General features: G+C 38.9%; 1 protein-coding gene across 1 annotated transcript; it reads left to right on the forward strand.

Moving 5' to 3' along the window:
• Positions 1-951: 951 nt before the first annotated feature.
• Positions 952-17,624, forward strand: LOC124263548 (phosphorylated adapter RNA export protein-like). The gene is made up of 5 exons (XM_046698210.1): positions 952-1,049; positions 7,158-8,022; positions 9,381-9,472; positions 10,371-10,507; positions 11,951-17,624. Exons 1-5 carry the CDS (start codon positions 975-977, stop codon positions 12,288-12,290), a joined length of 1,509 nt encoding a protein of 502 aa, XP_046554166.1. The 5' UTR covers positions 952-974; the 3' UTR covers positions 12,291-17,624.
• The last annotated feature ends 3,060 nt before the right edge of the window (positions 17,625-20,684 follow it).

Consider the following 20,684-nt stretch of genomic DNA (forward strand, 5'->3'; position numbering starts at 1 on the left):
GACAGTGTCAGTTAACATTCTGTCAATGCCCATGCTATTCCACACATGCAATAAGATATCTGAATTAGTTACTAATGTAAAAATGTCTCAAAGTAGATTTTAAAAACGGACAGCTGATAGTTTTGCGTTCTTTAACATGTTTGGGGAGGGATGGCCGTGGTGTATCATTTATTCTTTCATTCATTCACAAATGTATTTCTTTCTTTTGTTCTTTTTCTTTATTTCTTTCATTTATTCACATATAATTCTTTCTCTTAATTCATTCATTCATTCATTGTAAAATTCCGACTGATACAATACACTGGCTGAAGTACTGTTAAACGCAGCCGAAGTTGCGCTGGGAACGAACCAAGTGACTGTGTGCGCTGGAGCATGACGAGGCACACCCTAATTAGTACAAATGGTAAAGAAAGCCAGCGAGTGACCTATCCCTGTTGTAGAGTATCCATGGTTAAACGCAGCCGAAATTGCGCGGGGAACGAACCATGCCACTGTGTGCGTTGGAGCATGACGAGGCACACGTTAATTATTACAAATGGTAAAGAAAGCAAGCGAGTGACCTATCCCTGTTGTAGAGTATCCCTGGTTTAATATAGTTTTTACTTCTCTACAGTGTTAAGTTTCAAACATCAAACGAATGGGACCAAATCGTTTCATTTGTTGTGGTATACATGTATACATTTCTAAATTCATATCACTGCTGAAGACAATTAGGTGCCAGTGCGACATAATTTCAAACTAGTGAGAACAGAATGTACTCATTTTTGTCCTGGCAAAGATTACACTCTTGTGGCACGTCAATAATTAAGTGTGAACCAAACAATCCATTGGTCACAATTTTTAGCAACAGTCAACACTCGTGGTTCGATATCAAAGTCAGCGATGGCTAACGGGATCTGTCGATGTTATCCGATTGTAGGAAGGGGAGTAACTCTAAACGGTCCGATAACCGACCGGAAACAGATCGTTGTGCGATGGCGGACTTAGAAGAAGGTGAAATAGCCGATTCAGACTCTGAAGTGTCTGCACCTGCTAACACAGGCAATAACGTGAGTTGTTATTTTTGGTTTACACAAGATATCGTCTACGTCCAGTGTGATGGTGTTCACGTTTCATTTGGTTAATACTGCATTACGTTTATGCATCTGTTGTTCGCATACATGCACGTGACAAGGAAAACAATGCAGAATTGTACAGACCAATGTTACATTCGTATCTAATGCATTAGCGCAAACTTTTGACCCAGGGCATATTATTACGTTAATCTCATCCGTTTGTTGAAGAACTAATTATTTATTCGCAAAAAGTTACAAGTATGTTAGAGTGACGTTCCATATACGTTTATCTTGTTTTTTTTCTTCTTTTAATATCATATCTGAGAGTTGAATAAGTGATTGAGATAACAACGCTCTAGGTAGTATCAGAAGTAAAATGTTTAGTGAATGATTTTACATGACATCTAAATTAACACCCACTTTTGAATCATACACCATTTATAACCCCCGTTTACATTTTCAATTATTTTGCATTAGAAATACATGTATTTCCAAGCACTGAGGTCGCTACTGTATACATGCTAAAAATGGAAGCAGTGGTCTGGAGTGGACTTGTACCTAAAAATTTAAGATATTTATAAATGCAATTACTGGTTTGTCTGGTCAATATTGTTATATTTAGGCTGTTATTACTGTTATTACAGGCTGTTCATGTGGCGGAATATTGCCAAGTAATGCATAAAGATAAAGTTGATATGTGACTTTATTACCCATGTGGTCAACGTATGGGTAGTTGCATACTAATCTCGTACGTCACACGAGTGCCGTATCGCGTTGACCTGTGTTGTAACGACTTGACCTGAGATTCTAACGATTTGATTGGATAACCGATGACCTCTCAATTAGGTCATGTTGTGACGGAACTACTTGTTCATTCATAACAAACACGTGAATTAATTCACTCTACAACTTAGATGCATTGTGGGAATGTAAACATTGCGAACGTTGCCGTGTCGCTGTTTAATTGTGAGTCGAACTGAGACATTATATCCGTTGAAAAATATAAACGCAATGTTTCCACCAGTGATGTGAGCCGAGTGAAGTAGTTACAAACCAAGAAACGGGGTGCTACGGAGTAGTTTACTGTAGGAGGCTGTACGAGAGGCGATGACAACTGACATGCATCGTGACGTCCGTTACCAAGGGGACAGACGAGAATGGCGTTGTGACGTCAATACAGTGTGACGTCATGCAAAAGTGTACTTCAGAACAAAACTCTTCCGCAACCTCTTTATGAAACCGGTTTCGGTTTGACACCATAACAATAACAAAAATACGCTATTTTGTCAATTCAATGCATGTAAGACGTGGGTAATAAATAAAATACCACACTCGGTCTCATAACATACAATTATTATAACTAAACTCATTGACCTTCCTATGGTTTCTGACCTCGCTTTCGCTCAGTCAGATACCACAGCAAGGACACTCGTTTCGTATCATTCATATGTAATGAGACCTCGTGTAGTATTCTCTGTATACTCCTTGGCCAAATGTAGAGATCAGGGGCCCACTTGCACAAAATGATCTTAGCACTATAATTATTGTAAATCCTTAAGATCGCGATCTTAGGCATCGGCTACAATCGCCATTCACTTGCACAAAGCAATTGTAGGTTAAGATCATTGTAAGTTACAATCGAAACTTACAATTGGTCCGGACCAATTGTAAGGAGCTACGATCATTGTAGTCTGTGACAAAATGGCGTTCAAATTAGTGTCTGTTACATGCAAATATTCAGCTTTACATTTGGAGATTGCTTTTATACTGCATAAAACTGTATGGTTCCTCTCGACACTTCAACAACATGGAGAATGCACAACTGATTTAACGTCGGATACATTGTTATTTGCGGTAGTGAATTACATAATATCAAGTCGATATCATAAAGTACTATTCCCACCCGGTTCAGTGTTGGAAGAAGTGTGAAACAACATACCTTTTTTGATAATCAAGGAAAGGATAGTAACGAAAGGTGTCTGCATGCGATTAGCAGTGGCCGTGACCTTTTCAATAACTCAAGGGCAGCTAATCTTAGAGTTTATGCAAGATGGGAGTGGTTTCCCTTGGTAGGTTATGGCGCTGCTGTAGACTCTGCCATGTCCAATGCATTTAATGTTGTGACATCGCAGATCTCCACATATATTTTTTTCCGGTCACATTTGTGTCTTTGAATTTGTCTTAGTTTATAATTAAGATAATCTACAATTAAATAACGTGCAAAATCAAGTTTCTTTCTCATTCTTAAATATAAAATTGAGTCTGACGAGAGACGTGGGTTTTTGATATGTGCATTTTAGATATAATACAAGTATTCATCAAACAGGAAAATACACTTGCTAACGCATTTGAAATTTGTGTAAAAAGGAATTTCACAATAACAAAAAATAATTATCAATGAAACAGGGTTAAATAATTAACATACTTTGAATAAGTATTTAACAACACATACTACATGAATGAAATATTTATTATTCATATTTCCCTGTCTTGCATTTTCCACAACACTCCCGTTGTCATGTCACCTTTTCATATCTTTACAAAATTAATACTTGTGGGATATATTTGGGGTTTTACACCAAATCCCCCATACAGATGCGTATTAAACAATGTCTCATTGGCAACCACTGGCAAACCACACATTTAGGTGCTATATCATAAGGAAATTTTGTTTATATTTTATGTTTTAATTTATATAATTATTAAGTCACTAAATTTAGAAACAAATTTATTACTGTATTTTTTCGTATTTCAATTTTTTCAAAAATCATGGGTAGGTATTTCTGGATTTGCAATGTCACATTTTTTGTTCATAAATCAAGACATTTAGAATGTAGAAAAATGTGTGTTATCTTCACTTAATCGTTTCCTTCAAAGTTTTGTGGGATTTTTTTTCATGAAAATTCTGCAAGGTGTCATTGAGGGAGGTATGTGTTGTATGCAGTAACCAGTTCCACTCTTTACTTGCGCTGCATGCTATGCACATTTGCAGTCAACTGTAGACAGGAGTTGAGTTCAAGACATTCCCACCTCCACCGTTGAAGACTTCGATCTTAGCTAAGATCGCGATCTTAAATCCATGCCGTCTTACAATCGCTCTAAGATCAGCTTTGTGCAAGTGGATTAGGGCAATTGTGTGTTGATTGTTACGTTGATTGTAGGGGCCTAAGATTGATTGTAACTAAGATTGTTCTGTGCAAGTGGGCCCAGGTAATACAGGGTTCGAAATACCCCATATATTAGTGTGCCATGGCAAGGTAAATATTGAAATGGCATGGCTAAAAATGTTCTCGGTGCCCTTTTGACACGCCTGATTTTTCAGAGACATAACTCACATTTAGTCATTTAATTCCCAAAACAATTATTTTTTCCAAATTGAATAATACCATACATACTTGGAATGCTCATTAACCCATTTCTTTATTTAACAATAAATTTCAAATGATCATCATCATTGTCATTTATTCTAAAACATGTGGGCATACTCAATTTCTGAAAGGCACACCTATAATATTTGTCTGGTGCCCTAAGGCACACTTAGAAAAAAAAGTATTTCTATCCCTGTAATATCATGGTACAGGCTACCGAACAGTTATCGCCATATTTAGCGGTATTTACAAAATTACTCCTCTGTTTGTTAAATTAATGAAACAAATTGATCATGCTACTTAATTAGCTATTCACCCATGTGTCCAGCCCGTTCACTGCCGCTGATCATGTTTTTATATAACGTGGCGGAAAGGAATCATGGCAGTATTAATAGCTGTTTTCTCAACTAATTGTAACAGTTATCACCATTTAGAATTTCTCATGCCATTCGTGAAATAATATATATATTTATATTAATATCATTCAGTAACCACGAAAAATTGATTGTGTGACTATTTGAGTGTTTATTTGAGATTGATAAGGAATGAAACAATTAATGACTTTTGAACTTGAATTTGCTATTATAAGGTCGTGGGACATGCCCCCATCTAAGTTAAAATTTTGTTATAGGGTCAGGGATTTACAGGACACGAATTCCTTCATCCTATATGCATAAAAATTGACAATGGACGCAACAAAATTTATTAGAGCGTCCAGAGGGACTCTGAAAAAGTCAAAATAGTTTTTGTAAAAATTCCAATCAAGTGACAATAAGTTATCACTGAGTCTGTTACTAGCTGGGTTATGGTATTATTTGCAATTTAATTGCTGTAACAATATGATGATCATGATACACAATACAATATCAGTACATGTATTAATAATAATATTGAAGTGTCTGGGACCCCCATTTTGTTGTCCAGGACCCCTGAAAATTAAGAGTATGAGTCCCAGGGACCCTCAAATACAGGACTCAAGGTAAATCCCTGTTGGGTTCATTACTTTATCTTTAAGTTTTCTCTAATGTTACTTACCGTGAAGAATTTTCTTTTGATGTTCTTTATTGTTGTCAAATACGGTGGGGGAAAAATACCGGAATTGTAGCTGACTGGAACTGCGCACATGTGATACTGATGTATTGGCGATAACTGTTACGTGGCAATAACTGTTTGCTAGCCAGGACTCCCGACCTTATCATCCACTCTGCATGTCTTGATCATGTTGAAAACCAATGCTTCTAAACTTCCATTAGACCAGGGATGAATATTCATTTGATCTTTACAGCATCTTAGGGACTTCTGTTTGCTCAAAGTTTGCATCAGTATTGATAAAGAATGGTAGCTATAAATTAATTACCTCAAGTCACTCTCCGTTGTGTTCTTTGCTGTTTGCTCTGAACTACATTTATTGTTATATCGTCTACACATTACCATAATATTTGAACAACGAAAATATGCATCTGCTCTCTAGGCCTTAATATAGAGATATTTCAGTTACAGTTTATATCGATAGCTTATATACCTTTCCAGTGTAACTATTTGTGTGCATGTTTTTGACACCCTTCCCCTTTGGGTGTTTATGAACAGTAAATCTTATTCTCCACAATAAAGCATGTCAGAGTAAAGTGTTGACATTTACAATTTGCAACATTTTCATGCCATTTTCATATGCCATTAATATTATTGATCTCAGTCTGGATACTAGTTTAAAGTCTGTTGCCAATATCCTCATTGTCAATGTGTTAAAATAATGCTGTATCTGAGACTGGAAGGGGTGTTGAGCTCAGTCAGTCAGATTGCCTATATCCTCATTGTCAGCAAATAATCAAATCTGACACCTTAGTTTTCGAATCTGACAATAACCATTATCATTATATTTCGATTCGATATTTGAATATACCTATTTAAATTATTTCCACACAAACAGAACGTAATTTTGACTCCAACTTGAGCAGTTTTGAGACACTGAAATAAGGCGAAACATGATTGGTTGACACCAAGCTTATTATCCAGTGAGAGTTGTTGTTAGTAGACATCTCCAAGTTGACGATGTTAGAAAACAGTAACTTTCCAAATCTGGTAAGCATGGTTGGATGAAAGGTTATTCTGACATGTCTCAGAAGTGGTGTATCTTCAGGTATTTGTTTAACTGTGACAGTGATCCAATTTGAATGAGATAGATGCTATGTGTATATGACTTTTGAAACTTCTGTTTTAACTTTATAAGTACGCGTTTTGAAATACAGAATTTGTATTGCTTCATTTCCTCATACTGAGAATAGCAGGTCTTGTGTAAACAGGTCAATAAACAATAAAACAATACTTTTCAGATAAATGCGTCTGTAAATGATTCTAGGACCATTGTCGCCTAAATTACGTATCTGCTTCGTTTTTCCAAATTATTTCCTACCGTATCGTGCATATTTTTATCTGTACATACGCCGATACGGCCCTTATCTGGAGCCCTGGAATAGAGTGATAGTGCTTTTCAGCATGTTAATGAACAATCCAAAACTGTGCCACATATTTTTCGTATTTAGGTGGTGTTTGCAATACATCATTTTATGAATAAATCATGTGCACATTATCCATTTCTTATTCAGGAGTCAGTATTCTGTCAACCAAATTATGAAGAACTGAAGGCTTAATCTTGATGTTCATGATAATAATTTCCTCTGTGGACATCCAATATGATGACATTCTGACTTGATGATTTTGATTTTATGTGTTTCAGCGAGTGTACAGTTTTGGTCAATCCTCATCAGTGCCATCAAATCTCAACCAAACCAAACCACAGGGCTTCAGCTTCTCACGGCACAGAGATTCACCAACACCAGCAGATTCCTTTGGACACCGTAGTTCCACAAGGAACGGTAACAGCTCTGATGACTCAATTGACACCAGTGATGAAGACTCCCCTTTGTGGAACTGCAAGCGAACCAAATACCTCAATAGGCTCAAAATGGAGGGGATTGATGCAACATCCAGAAGTCAGTCCCCCCAGTTCATCAATCCCTTGCGGGACAGACACAGAGCGTCGCCGGTTCTTCAGTCGCCCCCCAAGAAGAAGACAAACAACATCTGGGGTTCTGTGCTGCAGGAGCAGTCTCTCACACAGAACATGGTCAGTTTTGGTGTCGACAAAGAAGATTCTGAAGATGACCTTGACACTCAGGACCGTAGTGTAGAGAGTTATAACTACAAAAAAGCTCGGGAAGATGTAAGACCTTTTCCCCAAGCGGAGGAAGATGAAATGGATAGGTCAGATGATGAACTGTTTGGTGGGGTCGTAGATTTGGAGCCTGATACAGAGGCCAAAAACAAAGAGAGAAAGAAGAGGAAGCGAAAACGTCCAGTGAAAGATAGAATTGGTGAACGGTCTGACCTTGATAGGGTAGGGGCGAAGTTGATGCGTGAACATAGACACAAATCCAAGGGGTCGGTGAAGGACCGCCTTGGTGCAAACTCAGGGAAATACAAGACAAACTATCAAGAGCCAAGACCTCGGCCGAATGTCGTTCTGTCAGAGGATGACCCTGTACCTGTAGTTGTTGACGCTATTGTAGAGGTTCTTGATGAACCAAAAGTTGATCTCATAAGTAGGTGTTTTGAGTCTTCATTTTCATTTGATAAATTTAAATATTAGAATTATTGGTTCTGGTATCTCAGTTTTGCTTATGCTTATGATTGAAAGGCACTGGCAGAGGGACATGGTTCTACCAAAGATATCCTTTGTAATTATTAAGAATTAATGTAAGCAAATTTGTGGTAATGAAATTTGTGGAAATATCATATTGTTAAATGAGAGAATTCTGTTTATACCCTTTGAAAACCATTCTTCTACTTAATGGTTTATGTGCATGATAGATAACCCCTTTCAATCGATATAATTAATGTCCGAGTCCTGGTTCTTAGTGGAGTAGCCTTGTAGTTTAAGTGCTCACTCATAATGCCAAAGGCATGGGTTCAATTCCCCACATGGGTACAATGTGTGAAGCTTATGTCTTGTGTTCCACTGTGGTAGTGCCGAAATAGCATATATTCACATGCTAGAGCAGCGTAAGACCTAAATTACTCACCACCTATGCAGCTGATCCCCTGTGCTGATTGGAAGGCAAACAAGGTCAGTCATGGCTGAGGTTTTGTTCAGTTCATGGAAGGTGCGACTACTGAACATCAGCTTGTTACATTTACAGCATGCTTCTTTGAGTGGCATTTTAGAAGTTGGGATGAACAATATTGACCTAACTTTATGGATGACAACTTCTTTTATTTCCTGAGTGCAACTTTTCGATACAGATTCTTGTACTGGTGTCAAGCAGGAATCATTCTGTTGACAACCTGTATCGAAACACCACACTCACGTAATACAAGAAGTTGTTGTTCATAAAGTTTGTTCAGTATTTACAACATGCAACAAGGCTGTTGGTCATTATGCCCCAGTTGCATGGATGATTGCTCATTTCATCAACGACGGCCTCCGTGGTGTAGTGGTTAGAGCGTCCACCCAGAAAGCAGAAGGTCACAGGTTCAATCCCCAATCATGTCATACCAAAAGATGTTAAAATGTAGTACTTGTTGGTCCCTGCCTGGCGTTTGGCATTAATGGGTACATCAAGGACTGGTCAGCTCGGAGTCAGCATATTATGTCTGAGTGGGGTATTCATGCTTTACTGCGGCATGGTATCCCAATGAGCTAGCATTATAAAACCAGCTTAAGTCTGATCTAGTACAAACAGCTACATATACACACGCATGCACGTCGTCATATGAGCGAAATATTCTTAAGTGCAGCATTAAACCCCATTTCACCTCACCTCATGTCATCAACCGCTGGTTTGGATGGCCTGGTTGAGTACAGGAGTTTACGATCATACTGTTGGGACGTTGGTGCCTGAATAACCAACTATTGTTCTTGTATAATTGTTTACTTATAATGCCTTATGTTATCTTCCAGCGCGGATTGTGAAGCGACTCGGTCAGAAGAAGGGCATCCAGCTCCTCCGCCAGACAGAAGATGTGGAGGACAGTGGAGGCATGCTAGTGAAGGTGATTAAACTCATTTAGAGATTGGGGTTACGTACAAACCACCAGCATCCTCGATAATCTCCAGGGTATACGTTCCAATAAATCTCCACTAGTACCCTGGATGCATCTACGGCTCGGACCGATAATTTTATTTCCTCCATTTGCTGGCTTTTTATCCAATCAGGTGTCTACACTGGGAAGTTGAGTGTACCAATAACAAGGCTTCTATCATAATCATAAATTTTTTCAAATTTTTCACTTTTTCAAATGCGATTAATTATTTTTACGTAATTTGCATATGTAAACAACCGACCCTGGGCGTGGTGTTTCTTCCCGAGAAACCTGTTTATTCACGACTGTCAAGTAAACACCACGCTTGGTGATTTTACGGGACGCTTTAATCACTCCGTGCCGTGTTTGCACCCAATCGAGTTGGTTCCACGGTGATTGAATTAATTGGGGTCAAGCACTTCAGTTAGTATCGTGGAGCGCACCCGTCTCGCGTACACTTGACGATAGGCCGTCTCGCGTACGCCGTACACGTTACGTCTCTGACTGATAACTTCTAATTCTTTTATTTAACCAATTAAACTTGGCAACAAGACTGTTGCAGAGGTACTTTGAAAGAGGTAGAAGGAGTTCTTGCATATATTTTTGAAGGTTTCAGACCTGTCAAGTTGTCTGTACCGCATGTATTTTTCAGTAAATCTGAGTTGCACAGCGAGCAAACCTTCGCGGCTGCGGTCACCATCTTTGTTGACCCTGGCAAGGCTCGGTTGTAACAGCTTATCTGATTGGCTACTGTGAGACGGTGGAACCAGCAAAGGGTTTTAATACAGCATAAAACCATACTCACTTACTCCGACAAAAATTTGTCTTTGTCTCACAAAATGGGCATTGTGTCGTGTTTGTGTTGCAGGATGGTAGTCGGCGCCGTAGTGCCGGTGGGGTATTTCTGCAGTTGCTCAAGTCAGACTCTGACGTTACAAAGGCTGACGTAGACTACATCTTTGAGGAAAATGACAAGATGTACATGGAACATATAAGGAGAAAGAAGTGAGTAAATCTGTCATGGAGTGCCATCAATTTCATTAATAAATACATGAGATCAGGCCTGGTTTACATCATGTCCACATAGTGAATAGTTCTTAAGGATATCTAGACTTTATCTTGAGGTTCATCGTGTATGTAATGATTTACAGATTAAAATACAGTACAGTAAACACGAAAAGTAGGTTCAAAACCCTGGTTTTAATGAAAATGTAATGTTTGAAGCATGGGTGTTGTGTAATGTTGACGATACATTACATGCAAAGAATGCTAGGTCTGTTACAATTGGTCTTCAGCAGCCCATGCTTGTCATTAGTGGCAAGTAGCAGAACTTGGTAGTCATGTTCACTGGCTTGTTTGATGTCATCATGTCCCAGTTGCATTGGCCGATGCTCATGATGTCAGTCACAGGATTGTCTGGTCCGAAGCTTGTGTTTTATGTATCTCATACATGGGGTGCACTTGACTCTAGTGCTGGGTATCACTCACAATATTCAAATCCATAATCAGAGCTCAGTAATTAATAAATACTCGATTGTAATTGTAACCTCAAGACAAAACTCATGTGGGCAATAACTGGACACTATCGTAGCTTGTACAAACAGAACAGGCACCGATTAACACCACGGTCAAGTTGGTCGGTTGGTTGGTCGGTCGTTTAATGCCACACTCAGCAATATTCCAGCTATATGGCGGCGGCCTGTAAATAATCAAGTCTGGACCAGACAATCCAGTGATCTACAACATGAGCATTGATCTACGCAGTTAGGATATGATGACGTGTCAACTAAGTCATCCACGAATAAGATGATCAACTATACTTCCTGTTGAGACACACAGGCGAGTATTACAGATCTACGAGGCAGAAAGTGCACCAGTTGTTCATGTCTTGATTTAACAAACGTAAAACTAAGAAACATACTTTCTAAAGTTTACTTTGCTGTTTGATTATTGTGAATATTGATTAGTCTCTATAGCCCATCAATAATCTCTGGTGCAAGCAGGATTGATAGATTGACCCGATTATTCAATCAGTCGCTCCAGCGCTACTTGACTCTCATCAACTCCTTTGCTTTAGAGACCTGCAAATATCCGGGTTAGATTTGGTTCTCAGCACACCCATGATTGTACTGTAAGGGCTGACTAGTGGGATCAGATAGTCATATTCGTTGACTTGTTTAATGCATATCAAATCCCAATTGCGTTTTCAGGTGTAATGTGTAGTTTGTCCTAGTCACAGTAAGGCTGAAATATTGCCGACATGACGTTAAATATTAACTCACTCACGCCCAATTACTTGGATCAATGCTTATGATGTCAGTCACAGGTTTGTCTGGTTCAGACACAATTATTTATAGCTGGAATATTGCCAAGTGTGGTGTTAAACAACAAATTGACAAAAACAACAACCTAATTTGACCTATATATTTCATTTTCTACATATTTCAGTGCTGAAAAGAAAGAGAGGAAGAGACGGATACGCCAACAGAAGCAAATGCAGGAGACAAACCTTTTAGCAAGGATGAATGGTGAGACGTCCAACAATAACCACGATCACCATGGCAATGGTGTCAGTATGCAGATGGACCCTGACCATAGTAACGGTTTCCACAAAGATAGTGATGACGGCAGTGTGTCAGAAGGGGAGATAACTCCTGACACCTCCGGGGAGAGAGACCACCTTGACACAGGCAGCCATCAGGGCGGCAGCAAGTCTGTGGTCAGTGTTGGGGAGGGAGAAGAGGATATGCTGACCATCACAGTGGACGAGGAGGAGACAATCGAGTGAATAACTCTTAGCACAGTGTGGATTATTGTGTGAATGCTGTTTTCCCAAAACCTTGGCATTGATTCTCAGTCATTAACATCATGAGACTGCCTGGTAGGGCGGTGTATTGGCAAATATATTGTATTGCAATAAACTGCAATTCAGGTACACATATTGCAATACATATTGCGGTCTATATTGGGAGCTAAAGTGTTTGGCATTGAGATTGTATGCACAGATCCTGTAGTCTACATACTAAGGCATTAAAAATAAATGTTATGGTTCAGGGTGCCGTTCCAATAACCGATCTTAACTAAGATCAATCTTAGCAAGCTACGCCAATTTTACAGTCGTCTTGGCTAATCGTTACACCTGTTCCACTAACCGATCTTAGGCCGATCGTAGCTAGTCCTAAGCTTAGATCGAGACTCTTTCGAATCTAGAATCTGTAAGTGGTCTTGAAAAACATGCGGCCTGCATTTCAGGGGCGGATACAGCTTTCTGAGAAAGGGGGAATGCACACTATTGAGAAAAGGAGGGGTGCACACTTCATTTTCACCTGAGTTTCAATGGTCATTTAACAAACTTTCAGCAGAAAAGGGGGGATGTGCACCCTGTACAACCCCCACCCCTCTGGATCCGCCTATGCCTTTGGAATCCCCCACCAAATAAGCACACATAATCAAACATATTTGTATTTTTTTGTTTCAGAACAATGTTCACTTCATGAAGGGTCCCTATTCTTAACCATGACGTTGCAATATTGTTGTACAAATGTATTTCATGGACTCCCTGGGCTGTGTTCCCATGACGACAGTGGTCAGACTGGCCTCACATTTGTAAGGCTCAGTGCTGTGTTTGTTTCCATCACAGAAATAAACAAATTCATTTCATGGGGGGTTTTAGGGGACGCTCACGGTGAAATGGTCACTTTTCTTCTTCACATAGAATATGAAAGCCACCATCCTGGTTTCTCTACGATTGATTTTAGCGATCCTAAGTTGGTCATGTGCAACTTAGACTTTGGATCTTAACTTTACGATGGACTGGGATAAGATTGGTTAGTGGGATGGTATGCCGATCTTAACGTCACACTTTGATTGGGATTTTAGGGGTTTACGATTGGCGTAGGGCTAAGATCGGTTAGTGGAACGGCACCCTGATAACTTCAATCTAGAAATAAGTCGGATGGTTTGGGATTCTATTTCCTTTTTATACAATTTATTGCATGTAAGGTATGGTGTTTTGTCAATGAATTATGAATGGAAACATCAGTTGTATATAAAGGTATGTGTAGTTTTTTAACTTAAGCCATAGAGAGAGTCACAAACGTGCAAAACAAATTTACCAAATATACCAGTTCTCAGAAATATATTGTTATACTTATTATTAGAAAAGCATTTTGCAGTATATCAGTAATACTGCACAGTCCCACTGCATGCTATGTGCAGCCTCTTGATATATTTTGTGAGGGATACTACTAGGCAGGACCTGAGTTTACCAGGCCCAGTTATACCATGTATATAGCCCAACCAGTAATCAGCTCTAACTGTGGGGTGGCCTAATGGTTAAAGTGTTCACTTGTCACACTGAAGACCCGGGTTCGACCCCACATGGGTACAATGTGTGAAGCCCATTTCTGGTGTACCCGCCATGATATTGTTGAAATATTGCTAAAAGCGGCATAAAACTCAACTCAATCATTCACTCACTCACTCACTCACTCTAACTCTGGCTCTCAGTTCACAGATTGTGACAATGTCTGTGCATGACAGGTCATTTGGTTTAATTGCGTTTCAGTTAATTTATCCCGGGATCTTCTTTCTCATCAACTTTGCAACCTAAAAGTTTGGGTTTAGGGCTGGCTATCGATATCGATCATAGAGATCGATTATCGTTAAATGAGCATCAGTTGATTATCGATAAATATCGGAGAAGTAACTTTGACCAAAAATGACTAAGTGGTGACATATTGAGTCTTGGGTTATGAGCAAAACACCATCCTGAACATACTTTAAGAGCAGATCATGAATAAAGAACTAAATGTTTTCATTATTTCATCACAATAGTTTATGTACGATATCGATTACACAATTTTCATATCGATAATCATTAATGATGAATCCCATCGATGATTTTTCTGATTATCGATCTTTTTAGCCAGCCCTAGTTTGGTATCCTATGCTAGTGACACACACAATTTCAATCATTGAGCATTTGTTCATTCTCATAGTCATAGGCAAATTAATGCAATACAATGGAAAGCAAACATGGTAAATCTGTTGTGAAAAGTTTGAGTTTTGCAGGAAAGACATGTCTAAAGCATAAATGTCCAAATGTGAGCAATTGGGTAATAACTTGATAGGCAGGCACAAATTATTTGTGATAATGCCTGTGGTCTCGTGTTAGTTCAGTACATAGAGATAATGTTCTTGATTATCCACTACCAGTGAGACAAAAGAGAAAGCATGTCAGAACTGTTCCATTAATTCTGGACTAACAAAATGGAGATCAGTCAAGTTTTTCAATGGTTAGTGACAATGTTTTCTACCTTAATCTTTTCATTAAGAAATGCATCAGTATTTCTGCTGGAACATGATAACACAAAGGTTAGTGTTGTCAGCTTGTTCCACGAGACATGGAACACTGGCCTCCTTGAAACTACTAATTAAGGTGACAACTGTAATATTTTGTGATGGTTTTATATGTTTTTCTGCATTATTCATCCCAGGGCTGGGAAAAAGAAGATATGTTCTGTCAATTCATGATAGTTCCAATCCCAGAACAGTGAGATCGGAGGTTATTATTCATGTGAAGTTTATGCATGTCCACATCTGTTGGGTTACTGAGGTATATTGCACACCAACTTGCCTGTATGTATCGTAACTTTCTCTGGCTGAATGTGAAAAGGTCACGGTGAAGGATTGCTTGACTTGCAAAATTTGTGTCAGTTTTTATTTGGGGGTCCTGGTTTCCTGGTTATTGTAACCATGTTAACAGTGAAATATTACATGTTCTACCATGACTTCAGTAAATACTGGATTGTGATCGGTAAATCACAGTCATTCAGAGGTACATAATCATGTTATATACCTCTGATTTTCCAACACAGTACTAGTATGTATTTTTTTAAATCTTACTAATGGTAAAATGGAGATAAACGTACTGTGTTGGAGAATCAGAGGTATATAACAAAAATATAATAGCTCTAATTTTTTTATTTAAAACCTCACGCTACGCATTTGGTTTTAAATAAATTTTAGAACTATTATAATTTTGTTATATACCTCTGATTTTCCAACACAGTATGTTTATCTCCTAATTAATTTCAGTTTTTCAATTTATTATTTGCACTATAAGGGTAATATTTTGTTCATTCTTGTGAGTTGTAAGCTTTTTGTCTATAACTGAAGTTGATGATGATTATTGCATGGATTGTTTGATAGTGTGCAACATTAAGGCTGCTTAATGAGGCTGGTTGGATGGCGTACAATGAGTGGTTGTCTGTTGGCTTCTCCAGAAGCAGTGTCATTGAACATTTCATCATTTGAAAAATAACATGACATGGAAATTCTGGGGCAGAAATGGTCCCTAGAGGCCCCTTGAACAAAGCGATCTTAGAACTACAGTGATTCCAACTCCCATTTTGGATGTGGACTTAAGATGGTCATAGCGCTAAGATCACTTTGTGTAAGTTGGCCCTGTATCTCATGCTTGTCATTAGATGCCATTTTATGGAGGATCCAGTGGTTCTGAAGGTGCCATTGGAGTGGTTGGGTATCCTAATGGTTAAAGCGTTAGCTCGTCACACTGAAGAGCCGGGTTCGATTCCCTACAGGGGTACAGTGTGTGAAGCCCATATCTGGTGTCCCTTGCCATGATATTGCTGGACTATTGCTAAAAGCGGCATAAGACTTAAACTCACTCACTCTGGGTGCCATTTCACAAAGGAATTTTAGCGCAAATGTGATTCCCAGCTCCCATACCTTAATGCAGACTTGCAAGGGTTGTATCACTAAGGTTGTTTTGTTGTATGGGGCTCCCTCCCCTGGTGGGTAGTTTGTGTTGTAGCTTGTTGTAGCAACAGAGCAGTCTATGGGTTGTTTGTATGTCTGGTCAAGTCTGTTGTGACCAATGTATGATGTTGCTTGAACACCCTCTCTGATCTCTCCTTTGCTGAAGTGTGACAAATGGAGAATAATTAATCTGTCAGCATAATCACATTGTGGGTGTTGCCATGGAAGGCCTATTTAAGTGTTGACTTATGCACTGGGGTAAACAGCTGATAGGACGTTGTCAGTCATTGTCTTTACATCAGGGAGAATTTCATTCGTTTATATTGTATGATACTAATATTACTATATTGTATTTAGCTGTTGTTTTGAAAAAAGTAATTTGTACATAAAACCATTTTCAATGAGATTTACACGTCAGAACAAGTTAAACATCACTCAGTTGGAGGACTGTGAGAAGATGCACCATCACCTGACAGATGAACTATAGTCATTTGTAAAGAATGGTGTGCTCTTGGGGTGAAACGGTACGCTCTTACCGCGGTACGATATGTATTGTGGTACAAGGCCTTCGGTTTGGTTCGGTATATGAGATATGATCATAATGCAGAAAATTGACAACAAGAGCCGTCTAGCAAAGATGCATAGATTTTGACTAAATGATTCGATTTCTAGACATTTTAGAAAAGGTTTTAAAAGGTAAAATAAAAATGACAGTATGAAAACCGAAGGCATTATGGTATACCGAACCAAAGGGAAAAAAACGGAGTTCTACTAGTACTAATACCGTGGTATACTACTTCACCGCTAGTGTGCTCTTAAAGTTCCTCCTACTTGTGTGTGTATGGGAGTATGTATGCAAAATGCTATCGTGACCACCAGTTTGCTTTTAACTATCAATGTTGGCTGTTTTTTTAAAGAAACAGGATTAGGGGTGAAACGGTATGCTCTTACCATGGTACGGTACAAAAGGTAGTAGAATGTGTACTTTACTGAGAAAGTGCAATCCCAAATATGACATGTTGTCATGGAAATCCTATCTGTTGTGATATGAATGCAGCCCAATAAAATCTGCTCACTCATCTATGCTGACCAGAGAATTTTATAACTTTGTATTTTGGGGGAAGAGTTGCTTTAATTACTAATTGCTGAGACTGATTCTAAGTCATGCAGGAAACAAACTCTAAGACACAAATAATATGTGAATAAGAAACATAAATGCTGCAGATGCAATTTTTATGTTGGTCATAAACTGTTCTCTGAATATTTTAATGACATTTTGAGATTTTTCGGGTGTATATTTTCGTATGTTTTGTATGATTAAAAAAATCTCAAACTCCAAGATGATGTTTGTCTTGATTGCTTGTCTGAAACTGTTGATAAGCCTTCGTGTGTCCAGTGTATTTTGTCTGTTGTTCTGTACGATCAGTACTGGAGCGGTGGGGTAGCCTAGTGGTTAAAGCGTAGAACCGAAGAACCGGGTTCGATTCCCCACATGGGTACAATGTGTGAAGCCCATTTCTGGTGTCCCCCGCTGTGATATTGCTGGAATATTGCGATGTTGCTCTGGAAACCATACTCGCTCACTTACAATCAGTTCCTTAGACCCTCCCTATGGACGTCATAGTTCACAATCTTAACACAGAACTCACTCAGTAGGTTGACATGTAACATTCAAAGTACATTTCACAAGATGTCTTTCTGTGACGAGGCATTTAACATTTTCCACTAACACTATTTCTAACAACACATTGTCGGCGAGAACTTCTAATGGAACAATCAATTACATCCTTTCTTTATAGCTTTATGGTTAATCTTCCAAATATTTACATATGACACTGACATCATCTTCATAGATGTTTAAGATACCACCAATTAATTGCATGAAATCTGCTACAAGAACACTTTATTTCTCTGGACTGTCGCAGAGTCATATATTATGCAAAGATTGAGTGAGGGATACTTACATTATTATTATTATTATTATTACATACACCGCCCTCAGCAATATTCCAGCTATATGGTGTATTAAGCAAAGAAGCAAGTGAAGAATTCAAATAACCATTTAGTCAAATGCTAGAAAATGTTTTAGTCAAATCATAGGCCAAACGCTAGAAAAGTCTATCTTTTAGGATCTCTCGGCAGCAGTAAAGGTGTCATCCAGTAATTAGTGAGAGCCTCCTACCCTCCAGAAATTCTTGTTGATATGGAACTAGACACAGAATGTATCAGGTTACTGAAAACAAACAAGGTTTACACCACTGTTGAAACAGTGTATGTATACCTACTGCATGAGTATTATTAACCACATGGTCTAACGGACGGTGACAAAAACTGGTGTACAACATGGTCAGGATATGCAGTGTGGGTGATAAGGTCCAGTGTTTCACATTACCTGATGCTATCTCTACATTTGGCCATGTTGTTTCAGGACAGACATGATAGAGTTTTCTATGTTTACACAACTGTGAAGAACACTACCAGGTGCTCCCTACAGCCATATGTGGGTTGGTGATGTTTCTGTGGACACAGGTCGCCTGGATGTCTGTGGAGCAACAGTCCCTGTACATAGTTGTGTTCCATGATCAGGTGATAAATAGAGAATCTCACCCGAGTGTCTTTTGATATCAAATATATCGCCACGAGTTGATAAAGTAACAAATATCCGAGGCTTGCCGAGGATATTTTTACTTTTATCAACGAGTGTTGATATATTTGATATCAAAAGACACGAGGGTGAGATTCTATTTATCATCAAAAATCACTCTTCATTAGTTTTCAATGAAAAATGTACATCTCTGAACACAGTACTGCCATTAGATTTGCAGTGCAGCGATGTCATAACATTGTGACGTCAACAAGTTCATGACGTCATAGCATTGTCAGGGCATTGTACAAAATCTACTGTCAAAACGATATCTCCTAGGAGATATCGTCTGATCTCACACAAGCGATATCTACTGTGGAACACAGTTTTGGATGATAAATCTGCTGACTGTACAAGTGTAGAAAACACTGGAACGTGTGGCCTCCAGTCAGCCACATCATGTGGGATGGTGACGTTTCAGTGGACACAGGATGCCTGGATGTCTATGGAGTGAGTGAGTGAGTGAGTTTAGTTTTACGCCACACTCAGGAATAATCCACCTATATGGCGGTCTGTAAATAATCAAGTCTGAACAAGACAATCCAGTGATCAACAGCATCAATCTGCACAATTGGGAACCGATGACGTGTCAACCAAGTCTGCGAGCCTGACCACCCAATCCCGTTAGTCACCTCTATCAATTCTAACCCGGATCTTCACGGGTCGTCTATGGAGCAACAGTCTAACAGTGTTCCTTGATCAACATCTACATACAACATGGACTGGGAGGCTGGGAGTCAATCACCTGGGTTATAGTGGTATGCATATTGTAGCATTACAGTGGGCTACTATGGTCAAACAGTAGTCCAAGTACAGGCTGCCACATGATTACAACAATCCTGACCATGATATTAAACCCCATTTCACCTCTCCTGTTTCAATCCGACATTCACCCTGTTTGGATCCTTCCATTGTGAGCACCATAAACGTGATCTGGTCAGGGAGCCTGTCCACCTGATCCTATTAGATGCGACAAGAGTGGTTTACTGAAGGCCAGGACCCACTGGCATAAAACAATGTCCGCTATACAGTTATACTAAATCTTACAAATCACAATTTCAGGCTTTGGCTTTCAATCCACTTGCAATATTCCAGCTATATGGCGGGGGTCTGTAAGTAATAGAATCGGGACCAGACAATCCAGTGATCAACATTATGAGCATTGATCTACAAATTTGGGATCAAGTCGGCAAGCCTGACCACCTGATCCAGTTAGTCCCCTATTACGACAAGCATGGGTAGCTTAAGACCAATTCTAACTGAAGTAATGGCAAGTTATGATAGTACAATTTACGAAGCAAACCCAATCCAAATAATGTTAACTGGAAATAGAGTATATATTTAATATCCCTCAAGAAAAAAAACAATGGCATCAGACATGAATTAATAGTTTATTGAAAAAATTAAAATAACAACCGTAAAATATGTTACAGGTTAACTGCATAAAGTATGTTACAGGTTAACTGCATAGAGTATGTTACAGGTTAACTGCATAAAATATGTTACAGGTTAACTGCATAAAATATGTTACAGGTTAACTGCATAGAGTATGTTACAGGTTAACTGCATAAAATATGTTACAGGTTAACTGCATAAATAGAGAATACTACACAAGGTATCATTACATACGAATTGTATGAAATGAGTGTCCATCCTATGGTATCTGACTGAGCAAAAGCGTGGTCAGAAACCATAGGAAGGTCACGAGTTTCGTATAATTCGTATGTAATGAGACCGAGTGTGGTATTTTATTTA

The sequence above is a fragment of the Haliotis rubra genome, unplaced genomic scaffold (genome assembly GCF_003918875.1).
Source record: "Haliotis rubra isolate DU_JTF1 unplaced genomic scaffold, ASM391887v1 Scf120, whole genome shotgun sequence".
Taxonomy (NCBI): Eukaryota; Metazoa; Mollusca; class Gastropoda; order Lepetellida; family Haliotidae; genus Haliotis; species Haliotis rubra.

Coding starts and splice junctions, on each gene's coding strand:
- LOC124263548 (XM_046698210.1), top strand. CDS start 975: ATGGCGGACTTAGAAGAAGGTGAAATAGCCGATTCAGACTCTGAAGTG. Junction 1,050..7,157: donor CTGCTAACACAGGCAATAAC/GTGAGTTGTTAT, acceptor TATGTGTTTCAG/CGAGTGTACAGTTTTGGTCA. Junction 10,508..11,950: donor GAACATATAAGGAGAAAGAA/GTGAGTAAATCT, acceptor TACATATTTCAG/TGCTGAAAAGAAAGAGAGGA.